Source organism: Phaethon lepturus, unplaced genomic scaffold (genome assembly GCF_000687285.1).
Source record: "Phaethon lepturus isolate BGI_N335 unplaced genomic scaffold, ASM68728v1 scaffold19318, whole genome shotgun sequence".
Classification (NCBI taxonomy): Eukaryota; Metazoa; Chordata; class Aves; order Phaethontiformes; family Phaethontidae; genus Phaethon; species Phaethon lepturus.
The window spans coordinates 1-15,987 of NW_010557133.1; the positions used below are offsets into that span (position 1 = coordinate 1).

Below are 15,987 nucleotides of genomic sequence, written 5' to 3' on the forward strand. Positions count from 1 at the left end.
CGCCGTGCCCCGCCTGGCGCTCGCCGTTGCGAGGAAGCGCCGGCCATCCCGAGCCTTTTGCCGGCCGCCTGGGTGCCCGAGCGGGTCTCGCGTGTCGCTGCTTCAGTCTGAAACGCTGCCCCTTTTTCGGGGCTTCCCAGCAGTTTTGGAACGTATTTGCAAGAAAAGAAGGGAGAAGAAAATAGTTAACTACCAAAAAAACCTCTTCATCTTATTAAATATAACAAATAAGCTGAATTGTGAACACGTGACTGTTTATATAGTAGCTTTAGAAAACTTTGTCCTTATGAGCCGTGTCAGACTGAACAGCAAACGTCCCATTTGTGTTCTTCACGCTTTGTACACGGGCTTCAGTGTGAGGAGAGTTTTTGTTAACTATTTTTCAGCCTGCTGTTACTAATTAAAGTCGATATTTTTTGAATGATGGTGCTAGGTACACCTAATTGTTTTCTGGCAAAGCAGTTCCTGCTTATAAAGGAAACATAATGGTGTGTTTTGCCAATTGTGAAATACTGATAAGATTTTTTTATTAAAATAATGTCCTGCCCAAGTTCTCGAACAACTGGTAGCTGTCTTCTACAGGTTGTGCTGTTATATTTCTCGTGTAACTTGTCTATAAACATGTACCACATTTGAATAGTGAGTGGAATTCAAATTTTATAACTTCATTTGATCTCTATAGTGGCATCATTTGTGAAAGTCAGTTCTGCCTTAATGAGTGGCACTCATGTTGAAGAGTCTTTTGCAATACCTCAAGACGTGTGTGAGGAGTGAGGGACCAGTCTCTCCTCTATGTGCTTCCACTTTGCATGCTTTATCCTCTTGCAGTCTCACTAGTGAGAAACAAAATGAAGCCAAACAGTTCTTTGCTTTAAAAAATAAAAAAAGCACAATAACATGGATACTGTAGAGCTGAGTATCGGTTCATTTCCAAAGTCTTTTCAAGACGAACTGGTGGTCAGTAATGTAGTCTTGAACTTAATATGCTGCTCCCCCCGCCCCAGCCCTCAGTGCCCTCTCTAACTGTTAAGGTTATAGTCCAACACAGGCTACAACAGGAGTACATCTCCTGTTTCTGTTTGCTCTTTTTGTTGCTATGAGTTAACAAGAGCAGAAGCAGGAAACAAACCACCTCTCTCCCTTGAAAGTAAGCAAATAAGTATTATTTTCTCTGTAATAGAGGATTTGAAAATGACATGAAAAACTAGCATGGGTATGTAAAAACATTACCTAAAGAAATGCAGTGTTTGTGGGATAAAGTACGATTCAACTGTAACTGGTATTTTTGGTGTTTTATACCCCAAAAATAATTGATTGAATTGGTAGATAAGAATGTACGCTGGCAGAAAACGCAAATGTTTCTTTTTGTTTTGCAGTTCTGTGACAAAGCTGATGTATGTGAAATAACATAATTTGCCCATATACTTGAACAATTCTTAATTTGCTTATTTTAGTGTTTCTGTCTGAAATGTCCTGTGAAACCTCTTGTAGTTATTCAACTGTATTTGTTCTGTGTCATATTACTAAGCTGTGTTCGTATACATTTTGATAAACTTTCTGAAATCAGTTAATTTTCTAAATTAACTCTGTTAATTTTATATTTGCAGTGTTCTTCGAATGATAGTAGGAATTTATATTTTCAGTGTTTTTAATAAGTATTTGGAAATGTCACAAAGCTATATTATTTGCTTAGGATTTAGTTACTATATATTACAAATTATTCTGCTTTTATAGGCCCGTTTTCTCCTATAAAATGCATGTATTCTCTTGACTAATATTCATTAATATGTTTTCGTATTGTACAAACTTTTTCTTTAAGACTTACTTTATCATACTTAGCAATAGCAGAAAGTCAAAGTAAGCTTGGCCACATGTAGTATTGTGTAACTGTTTTCCTGACCTACTGTATATGACTGAGTGTAGTCATGCTATCAAATGAATAAAATTCAGTGCTATAATTATTAGAAGTAATTACAGTAGTATGTTATTGGTAGGCTCAGTAAGATTCAGTATTTAATTTGTACTGAAAATTGACAGTTTACATCATTTTGTCTTTGGTTACTTGTGATAGTTACCACAGGTTATATAGTTTACTAACAATTTCATGTTTTAGTAAACACACAGGCACCTACAAAGCTTTATATCAGTACAACTAAAATGATGTCTTTGTTTCACTGGATACACTACACATTTTGTAATTTATTACAGGAAAAGGATATTCAGACATATGATTACTTTGAAACTGTGGAATTTTGTGCCATTTTTGTGCCATATCTCTTTAGCTCCAGGTTTCAAATCTGCAAAGAAATTAAAAGGAAACTTGGGCAATTAGATAATTTGATAGTTTAGTTTTGAACTAGTTTAAGAGTTTGTAACTCAACTAATCTCTGTTGAAATCTCTCTGGTTATGAGAAACACTGTCTTCATAATTTTTCCATTGGCCTGTTATGCCATTGTTGCAGTAAAACATATTTGAATACTGAGAGCTCTTGCAGAAGAGCTACACTTGTCCTTTGTCTTGAAGTTTTCTACATAAATTTAGTGAGTTGTTATTTGTCATGGGTGTAATCGGCACAAAAAATGCACGACAATATTCAGCTACTGAAGGAGGGAAGAGATGGCTTTTCCAGTGATGTAGCAGAGTCTTTTATTTGGGTTTTTTTTAGTGTGTATATATATACACATTAATAGGAAAAAACCCTTTAACATTGAATTACTTCGTAACTTTACAGTCACAAAATTACACAAATGAATTAATAACTGGAAGTCTTCACCACTCTGGAACTTCATCATTAGAGAAAAGTAATGTATTAGCAGCTTGCTGTTTTGTTTTTAGAATGGTTAGGTTTTGGAATGACATTCCCTATCAGTGATTATCATCTGGAATAAATGCTTGATGTGTAAGGGGCATAGGTTAGGAAGGCAAATAGATAAATTGACTTATGAATGGAGTTAAAAGGAATCCCCTCATAGCAGATCTGGAATCATGAGGTAAGACAGTGCTGGGGTTTGCTTCTTCCCAAGAGCAGCCTAACTACATTTTAATTGTGTGTTTTTTATAGTTGCATTTAGGGTATTTTTTTATAGACTAAAAAGATAGTTGGAAAAATCTGTTTTTTCTTATTAGCCACTTCAATATTACAATACTGAAACTTTTTTTTTTTTGTAACTACTGCTCTTCATTATTTTTTAAATCACATTAGTTTATAATCTAACACTCTTTTAATTGTTTTTTTTCCTCTTGCGAGCTAGTAGCACACTTTTAGGTGCCACATACTGCAGTGCTTTTTGTTGACCAGGTTAGCAGCACATTTTTGGAGGGTACCCAAGGGACACATTAGGCTATTCTCCAGACAATCGAGAACAGAAAAGTTCACTGTAAGGCAAATTAAAACATATATATATTCATGCTCCTAGGTAGCAGGTTTTTATTTACTGTTGGGTATTTATTAGTTCATTTTTTTGGTTGAAGAACTGTATCTTGAAATGTTTAATGATTATTCTCAGAAAGTACCAGACCTAATTAGAGATAGCTGAATGCACAGTGATGTCTTGGTTCACAGGTTTAGCCTTATCAGGAAAAGGTCAATCTGTGTTTAAGGCACGAGACTGGATGCAAGGTGACAGGGGCCTTTTACAGCAGTATGTGAGTTTGGTTAAATGTTTGCAAAGCATTTCTTATGTTATGATTTCCATTCAAAGGTTAAGTGTGAAGTTTCATTACTTCTTGAAGCTCAGCTATTTTCTCAAATTATAGGGGAACTGTTGTTATTGAAGTTAGATAATTGCTATATTAAAACAATTTGCAAAAACCATGCTACATTGAACAGGCACAGCTGCACCATGGAGACATAAAAATCTGATGTCCCTTTGTTCAAAATAATACAAACTAAGACCCAAGAGTAAAGCCAAGTGAATGTCTTCTGTAGTGTCTTGAAGGCTGTCCTTTTTAGGATTTGGAAGGGTCCTAAGGGAATCATATCGTGTAGTTGAGTATTTAGCAGAATATTCAAGAAACAACAGTGGTTTTTCAAATTTGGTAATCAAACAGCTTGTATGTAGTTAAGTAGTTAAGACTTTGATCCTAAATTGTATTTTAGGTTTGGGGTGGGGTTTTTTTTTGTTTGTTTTTGTGGAACTTTTGAAGTCATGGTCTTTCTGCTTTTTCTATCCCAGGCAGAAATACTGTGAATGTAGCGTGCTGTGGATTGCATCACATTTTGAATGAGGGGGGGTTTGTTATTTCTGTAGCCGAGAGCCATGTCAGAAGGGTTTCTTGGTCATTTTTCTTCCATGCAGGTAGTGGGTTGGAGACCACTAATTTAACGCTTTAGGTATGATAAACAAATGTGTGTCTCTGTGCGCATGTGTGTATATATATATATATTTACACATAGCTAAAATACTGTCTGCATATTGCCCACATATAGAATATACTTGGTTTCAAGTACCTTAAATGCTTTAAGTATGTTACAATGTGACCGACTTATTCATAAGACAATGGACCAGCTCAGAGAAGTAATTATTTTCAGGTTAGTTCTCACTTGCTCAGACTGACTTTATTGGAATTTTATGTAGCTGTAGTCCTCCTCTTTTTTCAGTCAGTCATCCTCCAGACCTGTGGAAGTAAGAGTTAGTGGAAGTAAGGGGATAGTTTCAAAAGTTGAACAAGTTGTCACTGCTATCTTTGTGTTAAAACATTTTCATGCATTTTAATCTGCTTAGTGGAGGAAACATCTCTAAAACAATGGAATTTACCTGAGTATAATTGCAACGAGACATCCAGACTTCAGTGTCAACACCAAAATGTACTGAAATCTGCTTCTTGCTGTTCATATAAAGCTGCTTTATTTTAATTGTAAAGTCATGACTAAATTAATACTGGCAGCGTGTAGAGTTCCTTCTTTTCTCCTCTTTTTTGGAAGTTTTTATCTAAACTAAAACACATGGATGTTGGAATGACTGAATGAAATGCATTTTTTACAGTGTTTGCTTTTTGACAAGTTATTTTTGAGCCGATTAATTGATTGGTGTAACAGAGTAAATCTGATTTTGAATCCCTGTGGTCTAATACATGATTGAGTGTCCATTTGGGGGTTGTGGCGAGGTAGGTGTTGGTCTCTTCTCCCAAGTAACTAGCGATAGAACGAAAGGAAATGTCCTCAAGTTGCGCCAGGGGAGGTTTAGACTAGATATTAGGAAAAATTTCTTTACTGAGAGAGTGGTCAAACATTGGAACAGGCTGCCCAGGGAGGTGGTGGAGTCACCATCACTGGAGGTGTTAAAAAAAACATGTAGATGTGGCACTTTGGGACATGGTTTAGTGGGCATGGTGGTGTTGGGTTGATGGCTGGACTTGATCTTAAAGGTCTTTTCCAACTGTAATGATTCTGCGAGTGTCCGTTTGTTGTTGCATATGTAACTGAAACGTATGTATAAAAGCTAAAGTTTTAGATACTTACTTTAAGCTGCCTTTACAGTCAGTCAGCGGAGAGAACTCTAGGGGTCATTTGTATAACCTGTTTTGCATGGATACATTTGGTACCTGTTTCTGTACATGGAAGTGGGGTGGGCTATAGCTCTAATTTTTATGTTACTGTGAAAGGATAGATGAGCTTCATCCAGGATTTTCCCTGGGCTGAAAAATGTGCAATGGTGCAGTAAGACAGAATTTAACTGAATGGTAGGTAACATGGTGGAGTTGGAGAAGATGTGACATGCTGTAGCATAAAAACACTGGCTGTACATCAGAAGACTTAGATTCTGTTCTTCGCTTTGCCATTCAGTTACTTTGCCATTTTGGACAGCCACTTTATTTGCATTTGCTATTGCTTTCTCATCAGTAAAATTAAGACTGATGGTACCTGTTCTTTTCAAATTGTTTTGAGTGTTTGTTAATTCTCTAGCAATAGTTTTTGGTAGAGTTCGTTAGCAATATTTCTGAACATTAAAAGGTATACTGGGAACTAGAAAGCCTGAAATATGATTGAGAATTAAAATGTCTTTTTTTTTCTATTTCTTCAGAGCTTCGTCAGATGAAGGAGTGATACTCTTGAAACATGACCAAAAAATGGACTAATTAAAAGTTTTCCTATTTCAGGAAAAAAAAACCAAAATGTATAGACCAGGGGAAACAGTCAAACGTCGACTCAACGTGCATGCTCCTCCTCGGATAAGAAGCGTGGAAGTTGCTAGAGGAAGAGCAGGTTATGGTTTTACCCTTTCTGGACAAGCTCCTTGTATTCTTAGTTGTGTTATGAAAGGAAGCCCTGCAGATTATGTTGGACTTAAAGCAGGAGATCAGATATTTGCAGTTAATGAAATCAATGTTAAAAAAGCCTCTCATGAAGATGTAGTGAAACTTATAGGAAAATGTTCTGGAGTCCTGCACATGGTCATTGCTGAAGGTATTAGTCATACAGATTCATGTTCAAGTGATGAAGAAGTTGGTTTTTATGATGGGAAAGGGTGGCTGAAACCCAAACCTGACTCTAAAGCTCTGGGTATAAACAGAGCAGAGAAAGTTGTTGAAGAAATGCAGTCTGGTGGCATTTTCAACATGATCTTTGAGAATCCTACACTTTGTGCTGCTAAGTCAGATAATTCTGCACCAAAACAAAGATCATTTTCAGATTCTGCTGCTATTAAATTTGAAACTGGCCATGAAAGTATAAGCAATCCAAACCTACTGTCGAAGGAAGAAATATCCAAAGTCCTGAATGATGATTCAGTTTTTAGAATTGGACTGGAGAGCGCAGAAGACTTTGGATTAGATGCAAGCATTTTAAATGTTGCCATGATTGTAGGTTACCTAGGCTCAATTGAACTTCCTTCAACAACCTCGAATTTGGAAAATGAGAGTTTGCAGGCTATTCGTGGATGCATGAGACGTCTGCGGGCAGAACAAAAAATCCATTCGCTAGTGATGATGAAGATAATGCATGATTGTATTCAGCTCTGCAGTGACAAATCAGGTGTAGTGGCGGAATATCCTGCAGAGAAACTGGCGTTTAGTGCTGTTTGCCCGGATGATAGAAGATTCTTTGGACTAGTTACAATGCAGACAAATGATGATGCAAGCTTGGCTCAGGAAGATGAAGGGATTCTGAGGACATCTTGCCATGTTTTTATGGTGGATCCTGAATTATTTCATCATAAAATTCACCAGGGCATAGCAAGACGTTTTGGACTGGAATGTACAGCAGATCCAGACACAAATGGTTGTCTAGAGTTTCCAACATCATCCCTACCTGTTCTTCAGTTTATTTCTGTCCTTTACAGAGATATGGGGGAATTGATTGAAGGGATGCGTGCGAGGGCTTTTCTTGATGGTGATGCAGATGCTCATCAGAATAATAGTACAAGCAGTAACAGTGATAGTGGAATTGGAAATTTTAACCAAGAAGAAAAGAATAATAGAGTTCTGGTGGTTGATTTAGGGAGCAATCCGAGTAAACACATTCCTAACAGCATATGGGAAAATCCAGTAGGAAGGGGACAAAATCAGCCTGCTTCCCATTGGAATGGCTTCTGTCATGAACAAGAAGGAAACATTCCTTTAGAAGTAATTCAGAATGATAAGTCCCAAAATGTAAGCAAACACTTAAGTCCTTCTGCTCGTATTGAAGTTCCACTGGTTTCCTCTCGAAATTCAGTACCACCATCAAAGAAAAATGCTGCAGGCCTAGGCAATCAAAGGTGGTTGCCTGTGCATGTTTTACAAGAATGGCAGCATGGAAATGCTAGTGACCAGGAGTCGTACACTGATTCTACGGACGGTTGGTCAAGTGTTAACTGTGGAACTCTTCCCCCGCCAATGAATAAGATTCCAGCTGACAGATACAGGGTTGATGGCAGCTTTGGTCAGCCGCAGTTAAAATCTCATAAAAATGAATGGTCTAAGAAGATGCTTTGCATGCAGAACAAATTTGTCCCTCCACACAGTATTAGGAAGTCTAAAGAAGATAAAAAGGTAAGAATATGTTGATACTGGTTCCTAAACGAACAAACAAAAAAACCCCCCAAACCCAAAGTCTATGGTATTATTTGCATAATAAAATTTAAACATGTATTATATCATTTACAAAATTTCAGATGAAGAAAATAATGCAGTTCTTTCTCCTTTGCAGAGGCTTTGCATATTCCTGTTTAATTGAGTGCAGCTCTGGAATTGTACTTCATCTGGAAGTGTTGTCTGTTAGAGCTTTCTCACATTTCTTCTCCTCTTTTCATTGTTTCCAAATGTTGCAGTGGCATTGCAATAAAAGGAGACATGACATTCTAGCAACTTCAGTTCCTTCTGACCTCCAGCAGCAAAAGAATGGAAACAGTCTGGATCTTCAGTCTGGTTCCTTTTTTATAGAAGGCTGCAAATAGTTTTTATTTTAGTGATATTTATTTTTATAGAGATGTAGTCTAATCATTAGTCGAAATCTTGTTATACACTTTTCACTTTAAAGGAGTAAGACAATTTCATTATAAAAATTTACTCCAGCAAACCTTTCAATACAAGTAAATTCAGTTCAATACAATTAAACCTACATCAAAGGATGTTAGTGGTGATTATGGTGTCCACTATTAGGTCACAAATCTAACATTCTGCCAGTAAGTGGTGATTCAAATTTTATTCCAAATTGCTGCTTCATCTACTTGTTTTGGCTTCTATAAACTGAAGCAAGAAGATTTAAAAAAAAAAGTGTGGGAGGGGTATCCAACATAATTACATACCGTTTCCCTTTGTCACATACACATTTTGCTCTTGAGGGACCGCATGTCATGGGAGTCTGTTGTTGATAACTGGGATTCCAGTAAAGTGGAGATCATTGGTCTTATACTAAACGAGTTAGTAGCAGAGTTGTACCTAAAACGTTTGCTGACTGCAGGGAAAGACAGAACCTTATACTCCAAATTAGTCTTCAGGAAGCATTGTCCTTCCACGAGGCAGTGTTGCTTATATGATTGATTCAAGTGTCCATCATACTATCCAAATCTTTTTGAAAAAATCTTTTTTCACATGATTAAAAATACCCAACTGCTGCTCAAATGGATGACAGTAGAGATTCATTAGTTGTTTCACACTGTTACAAGCAAAATCTTTGCATTGACACTTGGGCATAGACTTTTTTGGGATTAGAATGCAAAACTTCAGAACATTTTGGTTTTGGTGTGGAAAGAGAAATTGTTTTTTATTGCTTTTCTTGCACTGTGAAGCCAACAACTTTTGCATACGTTCTTTTGTACGCTTTTTGGGCTGAAAAGAACAAAAATAGACTAGTATATATAATAGTTATACATGAGTGTGTTTTTAAGGTGAAGTGACTGCTACAGGCAGCATAGTTTTCCAGACCCACAATAATGTATTAAATTTCAGGTGATCTTAAATACAAGGTGATTCACGCTTTTTGAAAACCAAGTAGAAATTATCCAAACAGAAACACTTAATTTGTAAACATTGCCCACCCAGACCACCTAAAAAACAATTCTGTCTGCTACCTTGAAGACTACCTGCTTCATGATCTCTTTGCTGCTGGACCAAGGAAAAGGCCTCTATACACAGCACCTGCTGCAGATGTGTTACGGATGTTGGTCCCAAGTGCTCTTTGGGAACTGGACCAGCTGCTGGGGATGCTGTTGATATTCCTTGAGGGTCTCTGCAACACGTTTGTGTTTGCATTGTTATCCATGATGGTAATATGGATTAGATTTTTTTTTCCAGAGATTTAAAATTAAACCAAATATTTTTTTAAATGTTTGAAACATTTATTTCATGGAAGTCAAGAGTATACTAATGAAAATCTTACAGAAAATTTTACACTTTGAGATGAAAGGTGTTCTATACATGGGTAAACAGTATTAATATTTCATCTGCTGTATCACCCGTTAGCATATACCAGAATATGTGTTCTGGGGCTAAATATCTCAATTTTCTCTTTTAAGTCTATTTACTAATAAAATAGGCATTCTGTTCTTTGATTAATAACAAATTGGTTTGCAAGACACATTTAAAATGTTCCTACATGGCTTTAGCATTTAGTCTCCTCATTAAGGCTACAGAACCCCTTTTGCATCTTAATTTTGTTTTTCAGTATTATTGAAGGCTGTTGAGACTGATGAGAAAAGCTCATGAAAGTCTTGAAATCATTTGCAAATATGAGTTGCAAGTACTTAGCATTATTCAGAGTAATTCATAAAGGTGAAGTAGTACTATGTTCTCCTCTTAAATCTTTAATGAAAATAGTCAGGGGATGTTGTTGTTGATGAATGTACCTCTGTACTTCTCTAGTACCTCTGTATTTCTTTGCTGCAGAAATAGGGAGAATTTATGTTTTTGCATGTTAGAGCCCTAATCTGCGTTCATAAGAGAATGATATTCAGAGTCTCATTTTGCTTTGTGTGAGGAGAAGAGGTAAGACTGTCTAAAAACATTATTCAGATGGGTTAGATGTTGCGTTGTAGAAAACTATACATCCTCAGCTTGCTGTGACCTTTTTAAGTGTTAAGTACTGATTTTACACAGCATGCTCAGACACATTCCAGTCATGGCATAAAGCATATAAAGTGGCCACATGGGATTACGTTCATATTTTTACAACCTGGTGGCTGAGTCTAATGCTTCATTTGGCAGAGCAGACCTTAAATTGCTTTTTAATTAAGGTGGGGTTTTTTTGGTGTTTTACATTAATACTGAAGGGTAATATATCCTACAAGTGGGAATGTGCTGAAACCACTCGAGGGAGGAAAGGTTACCAAAGCTGGACTTTTTTGTGATGGACTCTGCACATCCATATTACGTACCATCTTCCTTGGAGCTTTCACTACACACTGGGGAAGGGATGTGAGTTCCTGATCTAACAGAACTGCTGTGTGGCTAAACAGTGATAATCGCAGCATATAATTCAGGAAAATAAGCTGTACTGTACAGTGCTAGTGAGGGGTAAGAGGGACATGAACTCTTTCCTGATTTTATAGCTGCACTGATAAAACATTTGTGAATTGTACAGAACACAAGAGCAGATATGAAAAAGCTCTAGTGAACATATCAATTTAAAATTGCACTTTCAGAACTGGACTTGGGAAGTGTTTCTTGTGGGTAGGAATAGGTATGGCGTTTCAGACTTCAGGTTACAAGGAAGTAAATGCGTTTTCTGAGCTTTGTTTTGCCTTTAGTGTTGTAGTCCCTGTAATGATGATGTTTTCAGCTCACAAATTAGAATTGTGGTTAATTTTGTAATAATTGGCAAAAACGAGTTTTAAATATTAGTACTCTTCACACTGCTACAAGGCATTTAAAGTTCAATATAAGTGTGAATAGTTGAAAAAAATTAAAAACGCCTAATTTGATTAAATGTTACTGGATAGCATGAGGTTTTTTGTTTTGCTTTAAAGTGTTGTAAGGAATTTATCCCAAAGTTACTGAACTCACATTTTCACAATTGCTGTATTTTTTGTTTTTTAATCTTTGGCTTTTAAAATGGTTGTTGTATGTAGGAAGAGGAGAACAAAGTCAGGGAGATTTTGTTTCTGTTCCACCTTTTCTGACTGAGATTACTGGAAGGTATCTCTGGCCCTATGCACCTCTAAAATTATTTCCTGTACCGAACTTCATGTTTCCCTTGTTTCTTAAAAGTTTCATGTGAACAGATTTCTATTGAAGCAACTTGTGAGACTTTTTTTTGGGTCTCCTTGACTAGTGGAAGGCAGATGATGTTGCTGAAGTTCACTGAAAAGGAAGATCGTGGCACGTGGCTTTGAATCTCAGGGTAACTAATGATGATTTCTGGCAGTGAGAAGCTTCTGAATTGCTGTAAGACTGATGCTGGTTGGGGGTTTGTTTTCTAATGAGGTCTACGAGACTAGCAGATGAAGAGGCTGGTTAGGGTTTCAGTGGGAATAGAATAATTCCTGCATTTTTGTTTGTTATTCCTTTTGCACTGTACTACTTCCTTTGCTGTTGCCTTGTTATTTTCCCCTTCTTTGGCGTCCCACTAAGTTTCAGGCACTTACCTACTCATCCTTTTGCATGATTTTGGGTTATGCAAAAGAAAAGCACCATGAGCAATATGAAAACATCAGGGGATGTTAGGATTGGCAAGGGACTTGAGAAATTGCTGAACAGGGAAGCATTCCTTTCCCTCTAGACTAAATTAATATAATACGTTTGATTTTGTTCAACCCTCACTCTCTGTTTTCGGGCTAGCGCCTGGCCAAAAATATGTCTACCCATTACTGTTTTAAATTAAGTTTTACTGGGAGAATACTCCTTTTTCCACTGGAAAGCTTCATAACAGTCAGTTTACTCTCTGAGTTTTTTCTCCATGAGGACAGAATCCTAGGCATTGACCTCTCACCATTCTTTTTTTTTTTTTTTTTTTAAAGAAAGTCTGTTTTAGCATTGTGGAGGCAAGTATAATATTTAAGATCACAAGAGGTTTTACAGCCTCAGCTTAATAACTAGTATTTGGGTATGAGGTCTATTCCAAGTGAATATGACAAATCTATTGAAAAGTAATTAAAAAGCCTTTAAAAATGTTGGGTATTGATTTTCAGAAACCCTTTTCTGCTTCACATCTGTTGTAAGACTTCTATCTTGACCACATTATTGTTTGTGCTCATGAAGAGTGTGAATTTGTAAATGGTTGCTATTTGTAGATCTTAAGGAAGAAAAACAATAGATAATCTCTTTGTCTGAGACACACTGCACAATTGTATTGCAAATACTTAAAAAAAACCACCAAACTGAAAAATGTGTCAAGTGCTTCATGACTTAAGCTACTGAAAATATCATAAAAATGTAGACGAGAGAACACACGTAAGCAATATTGTGGGGTTCACTAATGCATGTTTCCTTGCTAATATATTTTCAGGGTTACTATTACTGTTACTCTGTTTTGATCAGAAATTTAACTGTAACTACTTCAGAGTTGTCTTTGTTTCCAAAGCAAGTATTACTGAAAAAGATCATAGAATCATAGACCACTTGGGGTTGAAAGGCACCTTTAAAGGTCATCTAGTCCAACCCCCCTGCAGTGAGCAGGGACATCTCCAACTAGATCAGGTTGCTCAGAGCCCCGTCCAGCCTGACCTTGAATGTTTCCAGGGCATCTGCTATGTCCTTGGGCAACCTGTGCCAGTGTTTCACCACCAAGACATGCCGTTCAAGTTAAAAATGGAGTAGTTTTTTTTTTTTTTGGTGAAAATTTGTAATTTACTTCAATTCCAAGAATTGCAGTTTTTAATGTTGGTAACTGGGTGGTGAACTAACTGAAAGGCAGACATTTTAGATGCAAAGACAATGTTGGCAAAGCTGTATGATTCCCATATTTGTGTTTTGTTGTATAATTACATGTTTTTTTCCCTTTCCTCTATAATTCTGTTTGCTCACTAGCTTAAATTGTTCCACCCCAGCTGTTTATAAAGCAGAATTAATGGCAGCTGGATTGCTATTCTTACGCAGTACTATTTAATGTTAACCTTTGGAATTATAGCCTTTGATCTGATTTGAGATGTATGTATATACCTTAAAGAGAACTCAACTGAAATCCCAAGCACCAGACTAGATCTGAGAATGTGCTAATGTGAATTAATCTGCAAAGAGGCATTTGTATGAAATAGGTCCTATGATACATTTTGCTATGAGAAAATGAAAAGTAACGAAATGTTTAGTAATTTCATGTGCCCTATTCGTATGTACTGTAATCTTCTAAAATCTAATGATTTAAAAAAAAAGATCAGTTCTAGGATCTTTAAAAATGTATAAAAGCCAAAATAATGCTGGGTACTTTTCTCTGAAAAAGAAATTAGATAAAATCTGGACAGTAAATGTTTGTAGAGCAATGTTGACTTTGTGAAATTTTCTCATTTCAAATATATGTGCTAGAGATCTAGAACTTTTCATTATACCTGAATTTAAATGTCTTCTAGATCAAGTACGGCTTTGGACTCCAATTAACATCATGATAATTAAGGGGAGATGCAGGCATCTAAGTGTTTCTGATGAGATAGTTTTGAGTTTCAGAGTCACAGGAGAAGATAGCATCTTGAGAAACAAGGAGAAACAATGAAGAAAGTAGTGTGGAGAAAAATAATTACAACAGAATGAATTGAAATGATGAAAAATGGCTTTATTTCAAGCATTAAACGTAGAAGCTTTGAGATAAGAGAGTATAAAATTATTGCCTGAGCTTCTAGTTTTATGAAGATAGACCCCAAATTCCTTGCAGTTGAGAAGATTTAGAGAAGAAAAGGAGCTGTAAAATACCAGTTCTTCACTGGAGAAGTGGTGTGGTTTAACCCCAACCGACAACTCAGCCCCGTGCAGCCGCTCGCTCCCTCCCTCCTGGTGGGACGGGAGAGAGAATCAGAAGGGTAAAAGTGACAAAACTCATGGGTTGAGACAAAGACAGTTCAATAGGTAAAGCAAAAGCCGCGCACACAAGCAAAGCAAAACAAGGAATCCATTCCCCACTCCCCATGGGCAGGCGGGGGTTCAGCCATCCCCAGGGAAGCAGGGCTCTGTCACGCATAATGGTTACTTGGGAAGACTTTTGTCTTCCAAACGCCATCACTCCAAACATCCCCCTCTTCCTTCTTCTGCCCCAGCTTTATATGCTGAGCATGGCGTCATACGGTACGGACTATCCCTTTGGTCAGTTGGGGTCAGCTGTCCCGGCCGTGTCCCCTCCCAGCTTCTCGTGCACCCCCGGCCTCCTCGCTGGTGGGGTGGGGTGAGAGGCAGAAAAGGCCTTGGCTGTGTGTCAGCGCTGCTCAGCAATAACAAAAACACAGCCAGGCACGAAAACGCCCCTGTGTTACCGACACTGTTCCCAGCACAAATCCAGAACACAGCCCCATGCTAGCTACTGGGAAGAACATAACTCTACCCCAGCCAAAACCAGCACAAGAAGAAATAAATCAATATGGAATAAAGGTCTTTAATTGACAAAAATAAATACAGAATTGCTAAAACTTACCTGAAGTGTCTAAACAGAAGCATGGAAAAATGAAGCCTCAAGAGAAAGAGTTGGAAATGAATCCCATCAATAAAGTGGCCAATAATAAGTTTGCAAACTCAATAAGTAATAGCCTCAATAAGTTTGCAAAGATAGTACCAGAGAAGGATATTCTGCATCACCAAACCAAATTGTAGCTCTTTTAGGCAATCGTGTAGTGTCATGCCTTACATACACTTAGCAGGTGTACCTTTGAAAAAACGGCATTTGCACCCTGCCTTCCCTTCCACCCTGCCTTCTACAAGAACAATATTTCAAGGCTATTACGATGTTAGAAACTTTTTAAATTTTTCAGTCTGAAATGGAATTCAGACATAAAATAGCCATGGCCAGTTTATACCCATTTTTTCTGCTACTAATGTCTCCTTCAGTGAAAGTGACTCTTTCTTCAGTGTTTACCTTTTTGTTTATACATAGAAATCACATTCTCTTTGGCCTTTCATTTTGTTTGATGTAAAGTGCTTAGTCTTTTAGTCTGCTGGGAAGTAGTTTTCATTCTCTGGATAACTTCAGTAGCCCTTTTCTGAAACTATTCTAGTTTAAATTCTTCTTTCTTGGACCTGAGCATCCAAAATTTTATGCTGATTTCCCAGTCAAGCTTTTGGGTAGCTGTAGAAACATTTTCCAGTTTCTATTGTTAATACTTCATACAATATCTCTTCATTTATTACTTTTTTTCATAGCACATAGCATTGATGGTTGATACTTATTTTGTAATCGATCTGTAAAAACATCCATATATATCGGATGAGATATCCAGTATTGAGGTCAATATCCTATTTTGGACACCGCCAGGAGCAGCTGCTTAGAAAAACCATGGAAGAACAGCAAAAAATACATCCTTCTCATTTTCAGCAGCACATGGTTGAGAGACTTTCTTCCAGTAGAGACACCATCCACGTCATTGTGCGTAATAACCTTTGTGAACGTTTGTGCTTGAATTTGTTGTTTCTTAAACTCAGTTGTGCTTTTGGCATTC

At 37.2% G+C, this 15,987-nt stretch overlaps 1 protein-coding gene across 1 annotated transcript in view; it reads left to right on the top strand.

The window, feature by feature from the left end:
* The first annotated feature begins 6,115 nt into the window (after positions 1–6,115).
* The window catches only part of RGS12 (regulator of G-protein signaling 12), an 85,782-nt gene continuing 75,910 nt past the window's right edge, over positions 6,116–15,987 (top strand). Inside the window, exon 1 of the mRNA XM_010292696.1 lies at positions 6,116–7,972. Within this exon, the coding sequence (XP_010290998.1) occupies positions 6,116–7,972 (1,857 nt within the window). The remainder of the gene's footprint in view (positions 7,973–15,987) is intronic.